Here is an 8,949-nt window from a genome sequence, read left to right on the forward strand (position 1 = left end):
ATTTAGAAGGTGTACAAAAATATTTGGAGCAAAATTTAATCTCTAAATTTTTCTTATTTTTCAAAAAAATATAATCATTCACAATAAAAAATTTTGTTTAAAAAATTCGATAAACAAAAAATTACCAAATTTTAAAGATAAAAATATCTTATTTTTTTAATAATACTTCTAAAATTTTGTATCAAAATTTGGCCTCAAACCATTTTTTAGTATTTTTAATATCTAGTTCTTTTTTTGTCGTGTTATAAAATCTTTCACGAACTTATTTGTCGTTAGCATATTTTAGCGTTTGTTTTGCCATTGATACGAATTTTCGAGTGCCATTTTAGTAGTTTACTCATAAATAAATAAATAAATACATAAAAGAGCAGCAATATTAATTCATAGTCTGTCTTTATAACAAAAGTCAAAAGTAAACACAAAAAAAACAGACACATAACTAAAATAAGAGTTTAATTTTAATACACTGAAGTGTAAATCATTTTATACAGTCGTACAATCACATACATTCTTTTGTATGATCATTCATGCAGTCAAGGTAAAAAGTTGTTATTTTTGCTGATGTAGCATTACTTAATTAGATGCACACAATGCATCAAAATTAAAGTCCCAAAATAATTATACAAAAGTTTAGTCACTTCCAAAATGCAAATGCTAACCTCTTCAAAAAAAAAAAAAAAGTCCCTCAGTTTATATAAACTAAAATTTACATTGCTTAAGGTCACACATCTTTTTAAGATGTACTTCTGAACATTTCTCAGAACTACTGCAAAACTTCTAATGCCGGAGTCAGATTCACCAGAATAAACAAGCAAAAGAGTAGTTATTAGTTAGTTGATCCACACGAACCAGAATTTACAGGGAAGATCGGCATGCGAAGAAGTTGAAGTCAGGGTGGAACACGTTGAGCTGCTTCAACCATGAGTTTGCAGCATTGTATAAACATGTTACCTTTTCATTCACATGTGATGATGGAGTTAACCAGATATCTCCCTGCATTCTATAGGTGGCTAGGCCAAAAGGCGACACTGATATGCTGCCGCTGTTCTTCCTCTTGGACTTCTCCCCCACCACCATTCCCCACCCTGTCGGAAAACATACGTCATTCTCTATGTTGATTTCAGCACAAATGTTATCACAGTCTGCCGAAACACAAGAAAATTAGTTATAAACTTGCAAAATTGTTGTAATTACAACTACAATTGAGCCTTGGCTCGCTAAATAAGATTAATTATATTGATCAAATGACGTCATGGGATCCAAGTGTAAATCATACGTGTTTAAAACCATTATTGACCAGTTGCAATCCGAACATGCAATGATAGATATACTTGTTTTATATGAATGCCCACTTCCATGAAGACAACTTCATGTGAAAATAATACTGCAAATATTTAGATGATTCAGTTAGACATGTCAAACTATCTATGGGTTCATAATATTATTTTCACATAAAGATATTTTCATGGAAGTAATCACTTTTTACATATCATACACCAGCTAGTTTTAGATACCTTGAAAAGAAGAAGACAATGTATGGTAAGTGAGGAAACACGTTGTCAAGGCCTTATCTTTCTGACTTGGTATGGCGTAAATCGGATACCTATTGATGATAAATCAGTATAAGATCTATCAAGCACTGAAACCAAGAGAATCCAGACAAGGAGAAACATTGTAAAAGAAACTTATGATTCTTGTATATGAATTCACAAAGAAACAGAACCAAATGTTGATCAAGAGTACAAGACTAAGGCCCAGCTTCTTTTCTATATCATTAAGAAACATAGTCATAAACATAATCTTGTCGAAAGGAACATAACCTCAGATAAATTATTTATTTAAATTGAAATTTCGCAACAATTTAGGGCCACCTGTTATCAAGAAGTTGTTATTTTTGGATAATTCAAAACGCAATCTGAAGTTCTCACAAGAGCTAATTGAAAAGGTGAAGCTTTATTTGTGAATTGTGAAGTGTAAAACAAAATCAAGGCCACTTTCATTACGGGCAGAATTAAAAGAACAATAATTTAAACTCACCAAGAAACAGCCATCCAAGAAGCCGGAGAAAGATCCACACTCTTCAACGTCATTAATGCCGGATAGCTTCTAGCTAATTCAATTATCTGGTGTGAGAAACAATCATAGTCTATGAGTGAACATACAAACACATTTGCAATGGCGAAGTTAAGGGCAACTACCTTATCTGCTAACGGGAGCCGGTTATATGGAGAACTCTTCTCCATGTACTCCAAGTAAAGGTAACCAAGCATATCCCTCGTGGGCCAAGAACCTACCTGGTCAGAGCTTGAATTGAAGGAATTAGCATCCCACGATTCACTAGAATTGTTACTTAATGACCTTGATAGTTTATCGCTGCTATCATCACTCCAGCAATCACATTCCAATTCAACTACGTTATCCTCTCTCCGTCCCCTAGATAAGAACAATTCTTTTGATACATCAACAAGCATGTAAACCTCATATTCTCTATTGAAAAGTACAATGTACCATAGCATTACCCTTGGCTTTTACCATACCTAGAAGCTGCAACAGACTTAGTGCTGTAGATTTGGATAGCGGACAGATACGGAACATAGAATTGCATTAGAGTTTCCCCACTTTCGCGCATCACCGGTGTACCGGCACCATATGCACTCCATTCAGAATAGCAGTCCCAAAGATCTTTCAGAGTGAAGTATTCAATTGTGTCCTTAACAGGAGGTAGCCATTGACTATTTAGATCATTTGAGCATCTCTGCAAAATTCATTATATATGCAACACAAATTAAGGGATGATATTATTGCCATTGCTAACACAACATTATCTCCACTACAGTAAGACAAACCATGCAATGCTAGCCATTAAAGGAATCTACACCTATCATTTAACCTTCAAGTAACAAGTCAAGGAATTTATCCTAGTAATTGCAATATCACAAACTATTCACACATACACTAATTATGAGCAGAGATAGATATAAAATAGGTGAATGCTACCGAACCCCTCTAAAATAACATGTAAGTTACCCTTCATTATGTGTCACATTGTAATTGGTCTTTATTTTAACCATAGTTGGGGCGCCAACATCATCGCCATCTACTGCCCTCCCACACAACCTCTCTTCCCAGTATAGCCAGCGTCTCTTTTTGCCATGGATCACTTCTTACCCACATAATTAATGGTTAATTTGGTTATTAAATTTTTTTATTAAAAAAATATATCTTTATTTAATTACGTGATGGAACATATATTTATATGTAAAATATAATATAATAAAATAAATCTATTCAAAGTATTTAAAAGTATAATTAAAATCATGAACATACAAATATAATAATAAAATTTGTACTCCAAACAAATAAACATATTTTTTTATCATACATATATTATTTAAAAAATAAATATATTATTAAAATTAATAACAGAAATTTAAAATGATAAAATTCAACTTTTTTTACCGCATTTTTTATAGTATTTTTATTTTTTTAATTTTTAATTTATTAGTATTTTATTATTTAATTAATAATTAAACAAATTATTTGTATGAAAATTTATTTTTTGTATTATATTAGAAAAGAGACCAATATAACAGTTTAAAAAATAAATTGTATAAATATTTAAGAGATAAATATGAAATACATATCTAAGTAATGTTTAGATTGGTTATTAAATTTTTTTATTAAAACAAATCTTTATTTAATTACACGATAGAACATATATTCATATGTAAAATATAATATAATAACTCTATTTAGAGTACTTAAAAGTATAATTAAAATCAGAAAAAACATATTTTTTATCGTACATAAATTATTTTTAAAAAAAATAAATTGTTAAAGTTAATAACACAAATTTAAAATGACAAAATCTAACGTTCTTACAAGTATTTTTTATAGTATTTTTATTCTTTTAATTTTTAATTTATTCGTACTTTATTATTTAATTATATTTTACATATAAATATATGTTCTATCACGTAATTAAATAAAGATATATTTTTTTAATAAAAAAATTTAATAACCAAATTAAACCATTAATTATGTGGGTAAGAAGTGATCCATGGCAAAAAGAGACGCTGGCTATTCTGGGAAGAGAGGTTGTGTGGGAGGGCAGTAGATGGTAATGACGTTGGTGCTCCAACTATGGTTAAGATAAGGACCAATTACAATGTGACACATAATGAAGGGTAACTTACATGTTATTTTAGAGGGAGTTGAGTAGCATTCACCTATAAAATATTCCTAGTCACATAACATTTACAAAAAATAAAATATTTTTATTAAGTTTTAAATATATTTGGATATATTTTTTAAGAAAAATAATTTGCTTTATCTAAAAGCTAATAATACCTTGTTTTAAAAAAAACAAAAACAAAAGACGTTTTTAAGGTTTAAAAACTCTTTTTTAAAAGTCTATCCAAATATAAATAATTTTTGTCTATTAAAAACGATCTTTTTAATAAATAAAAAAAATACTTATTTCAAAAGTCAATCTAAATTTACTCTAATACTAATTATAATTAGGAAATAAAGACAAATGTTGTAGGGACTATTTTTTATATATTTTTAGTGTATTTTTTATTTTGTATTAAAAATAATTAATAAAAAGTTAAAAAAAAAAATTTACTTTTCATACCATAAAAAATTGCATAAAATAAATTACACAAAGAAAAATACAAATATAATTTCACATTCATGATTAGTATGATTTATGACAAGGCCAATTATTCAAACCAAACTTTTAACATGCTAGCAACACATGGCGCGACCAGTATCCAGTCACAGTCACACTTGGGGCTAGGTGAAGCCATGAGAATCACGTGGCACTCAACAACTTCAAAAATAACTTTTGAGGTTTATTTTAAAAGAAAATTTGAAAAAAGGACGAAAACTTAAACTAAAGATTGAAAAAGAAAATAAAACAATAGTAGTAGTATGCTGTGTTGCAAATTTAGTCATTGTCGTTTTAACTTATTTTGGATAAATTAACAAATTAGTGTATGTTGAAACAAAAGCAAATAAAATAAAATAGAACTCCCATTTAAGAATTGAAGAAAGTAATATAATACATGTCAATTTTTAACACGTATAAAATTAGCTATCATGTGGTGCATGCTTAATTGTTAATTAGAACCACCCAATTTTTAGTGTATATTAGTATATATCTATATATCTATATATATAATCATCCAATGGAAAGCAGAGACATATATATTTCTTTATCTCAAGTATCACAAAAGTCCAAGCTAATGAATTCCTTAACAGAATCCCGCAGATTATGCTAACACCGAGAAATAAAAAAATATTTTATTTTAATTTTAAGAAGCATATAGACTTAGAAACATCAAACAACCGTGTCTTTACTCTATGATTAACCCTAATATATAGGAATACTAGTTGAAATATTATGGTACTTTGTGGATAATGTACGTTAATTAATTTTCAATTAAGTGAGAAAGGGACACGTCAGAGAAGATAATATCTGAATGGTGGTGGCATCAAACGAATATTCTTGTACACTGAGACACTTAGACAAAGGCAAGTTTTGATTGACCTTGACCCTGGTTTTAACGATGCTGTTTGACCCACAACACAATGACCACATCATTCCGATTTTCTCCCCCCTTTTATTTATTAATTATTATGGATTTTACCCGTCGTAAATTTATTTATTTATTTATTTTTTCAACCATATTATCTAGACTGATTTTTTTATATGAAAAAAATATTAGTATTTTTTAAAAATAGAATTATTTGGTGTAATTACAGATGGGTAAATTTTTTTGGAGAAAAGTCAACACGTGGAAGTGTGCTGGAGAGCGTATTGGACACGTGGTAACATATTGGCCAACACGTGGAGAGCGTATTGAATGATTTCCACGATACTATAATACACTTCAAATATCAATATTTAACCAAAACACCATCTCTATTTTCATATTAAAAATAATTTCTATATTATCTAACACTAAAAATTAATCTCTCATATAAAATATATATTAAATATAAAATATATATTTAAAATAAATTAAATAATATATTTATTTCTCTATAAATATATAATAACTATTTAGTAATTAATTTTTAATATACATATAATATTTTTAAATTTTTATAAAATTTTATTTTTATTTATTAAATTATATTAAATATATATTAAAATAAGCTATTAAATTAATATAAAATAAAATATATATCAAAATATAAAATATATATTAAAAATAAACTAATTATATATTTATATAAAAAACTAATTCTATGATTTTCATGAGTGATATGTAAATTTAGTTTAATTTATCTTTTATAATAAATTTTAAATTTTTAAAAATGATTTGCTTTTATATTTTAAAATTAAATATAAATTTTTCTTTTTTTAATAAATTAAACACCACTTTTTAAACAAAAAAAAAAATCACTTTATTAATATCCGAATAATTAAAGGAGTGACTGACTCTGACTAGTCATTCCCTTATCTTGTTATGGTTAAAATTTTAAAAATAATGATTACCGCAGAATCACTGACTCTCGGTATTCCCTCTATTAGTCCGAAGGGAGAAATAGAAAGGAGAAACAATGAAACATCAACCGAACGAAGTGAAACCACTTTCAGAATCATAATCATCACATAAATTAAAGAAAATTTAAAATAACATGGAAAAAAAATAATAACATACAATCAAAACTAATCACACCAAGATCACAAATAAAAGGAATTATTTTAAATTAAAGATACGATCATTTATGATTATTAAAACTATTTGTGCAGAGAAAGCTAGGCGTCCTTTATCTTAAGTAGTTATCTAAGTTTTACACCCCCCTTTTATCGACGGCTAAATTGGATTAGAAAGCAAATTCATGATCGGACAGAATTTTCAAAATATTTAGGGGATCTCTAAAATATACAAAGAAAAGATAATCCAAACTTATAATAATAATAATAATAATAATAAAAGGCCCCTATGCCACTATTCCCACCCGAGTGAAAGAAATCTCTGCTCCCTGTAACGGTGACATGAATTAATTTGGACCACGATTTAATAAAACTGGGAAACGAAAAAAACAAACTCCCAATAGAAATCGAAAAACAAGTTAAATCAAAATTAAATTAAAAATAAAAATTAACCAAGAAAAAAATATTTACCTTATGGAGAGTCCTTGAAGGAACATCTGGTGTGACACATTGGAGAAAGCGTTCCAAATTTGATATGTAGCTTCTGGAACTACACCTTGTCGATGATGATGAGACCATAATTTTCCCGAGAAAGTGACAGAAAATTCTCTCTCTCTGAGCCTCAATTCCTCAGGATTGACTAGCAATAAAAGAAATATATACAATAATTTAAGAACTCTTTTTCTCAATCATATGATAATTTCTTTTTGGAAAAACAAATAATAATAGCTGGGAAGATAAAAAGACGGATTTTTTCTTAAAATCCAAGTTTCCGATTCGGGAGAGATTTCGTTAGGATTTTGAGAGCGATGATGGAGAATAAAAGAACATGACTAGATGTCAGCATTGTCAATCATTGAAAAAAAAGGAATTAATTAGAAAAAAGAGAGACAAATTGCTACCAACCTTCACCAAATTCCGAATGAAATAAGGGGAATAAAAGAAAAGATTCTATTTTCCTTTTCTCTTCCTTTACATGGGTGAATTCGTTGAAGTGTTCAGCGTTTTCTCTTGAAGACCATAGAAACGAAGTGAATGAAGAAGTATGAAAGGGTGGGTAGGTACTGAGACTGCTACAAAGAAAGAGAGAGAGAGAGAAGAGTCTGTAACTCTTTATAGTTTCTTTCTTTTTTTCTTTTAATCTGTTACTTTTAAATTTTAATTATGTGAGAGCTCAATCAGTTTTTTCTATTTATTATTTAAAAAGGAGTTTTAAAAGAGAGAGAGATTAATAAATTAATTAATATAGAGTAATATTAATTGAAAAAAGGGGAAAAAAAACCAAAGAGGATGGGATTTTTTTGAAATTAAAATAAAAAAATTATTATTTTTTCAAATCTTATCTTTTAATTTTAATTTTTTAAATAGGATTTTTTAAAGTCGCCACACTTTCGACGAACTTCACTTCAAATTCTAAAAAAATGATTCACTTAAATTTTTAATAAAAAAAATTATTGTTAGATATGATTTATTTTTGGATATCTATATATTTTTAGAGACGATAATAATGATTGTTATTTCTACCAATAATATTAAAGTCATATTTATTGTTTGTGAAATTTTGTGTACTCTTTTATATTCTTAGATGGTATGATAATGACTTAAAAAAAATTTGAGTTCGTCAATTTTAAAAAAATTTGAGATGAAATTTACCAAAAATTAGGCAAATACTATAAAATTAATGAAGTTTGTCTAAGGTCAAGTGAACTCTACTAAAAATATAAAGTTTGCCGGTACAACAAACTTGCTTTAAATTTGAAAAACAAAATTATATTTGAAAAATTAAAATTAAAAAATGAAATTTTGAAAGATAATTATTTTTTTATTTTATTTTAAAAAAAATCTAAAGAAGATAAAAAAAATTGAAAGAGGAGAAAGAGGGAAAAAACGATGATGGTGAATGGCTTAGTTAGAGAAGAGAGTGAGAGTTCGCATCGCCGCGTGTGAAGAATGAAGTGTCAGTCAGTGTTATAATGTTATTAGATATCTTTGAGTTATAAGACTTTTCTTCTGGCCTTTCTTTGTTTCTTTCTCTGGGTTTTCGCTTTTTTTTTTTTTTATTTATTTTGTTTATTATTTGAGTTACTATATCCAATACTATATGGGCCTTATGGTTTAGTTTGGTTCCGATATAATCCACGTGTATCTATCTATAAAAAATAATTCAATATCCAAAACAAATCAAAGAAGAAACTGAAAAGGGAGAAGAAAGTAATCCAGTGGTGAGGGTCTTGGGAGATGGAATTTATACAGAACATCACATGGCAAAGGATAGTGAT

General features: G+C 27.8%; 1 protein-coding gene across 6 annotated transcripts; it reads right to left on the bottom strand.

The window, feature by feature from the left end:
- Positions 1-439: 439 nt before the first annotated feature.
- LOC112779602 (uncharacterized) lies at positions 440-7,836 on the bottom strand. 6 transcript variants are annotated; one of them, XM_072227831.1, is made up of 8 exons: positions 7,577-7,836; positions 7,142-7,310; positions 2,538-2,755; positions 2,199-2,433; positions 2,038-2,123; positions 1,515-1,603; positions 1,277-1,384; positions 440-1,142 (listed from the first exon to the last, which is right to left on the bottom strand). In XM_072227831.1, exons 2-7 carry the CDS (start codon positions 7,247-7,249, stop codon positions 1,290-1,292), a joined length of 831 nt encoding a protein of 276 aa, XP_072083932.1. In that variant the 5' UTR covers positions 7,250-7,310; positions 7,577-7,836; the 3' UTR covers positions 440-1,142; positions 1,277-1,289. The 6 variants fall into 6 exon arrangements, with proteins under 6 accessions (XP_072083932.1, XP_025679710.1, XP_072083931.1 ...); XM_025823925.2 differs by having other exon boundaries at positions 2,520-2,755; XM_072227830.1 differs by lacking the exon at positions 1,277-1,384 and having other exon boundaries at positions 440-1,085.
- Between the last annotated feature and the right edge of the window lie 1,113 nt (positions 7,837-8,949).

The sequence above is a fragment of the Arachis hypogaea genome, chromosome 19, assembly GCF_003086295.3.
Source record: "Arachis hypogaea cultivar Tifrunner chromosome 19, arahy.Tifrunner.gnm2.J5K5, whole genome shotgun sequence".
In the NCBI taxonomy this organism is placed as follows: Eukaryota; Viridiplantae; Streptophyta; class Magnoliopsida; order Fabales; family Fabaceae; genus Arachis; species Arachis hypogaea.

Bases quoted from the DNA above. Each gene is read 5' to 3' on its own strand.
- LOC112779602 (XM_025823922.2), bottom strand. From the start codon at position 7,249: ATGGTCTCATCATCATCGACAAGGTGTAGTTCCAGAAGCTACATATCA. The intron at 2,434-2,519 runs GTAATGCTATGG...GTTCTTATCTAG, and splicing joins AGGTATGGTAAAAGCCAAGG to GGGACGGAGAGAGGATAACG. The intron at 1,143-1,514 runs GTATCTAAAACT...GTGTTTCGGCAG, and splicing joins ATTGTCTTCTTCTTTTCAAG to ACTGTGATAACATTTGTGCT.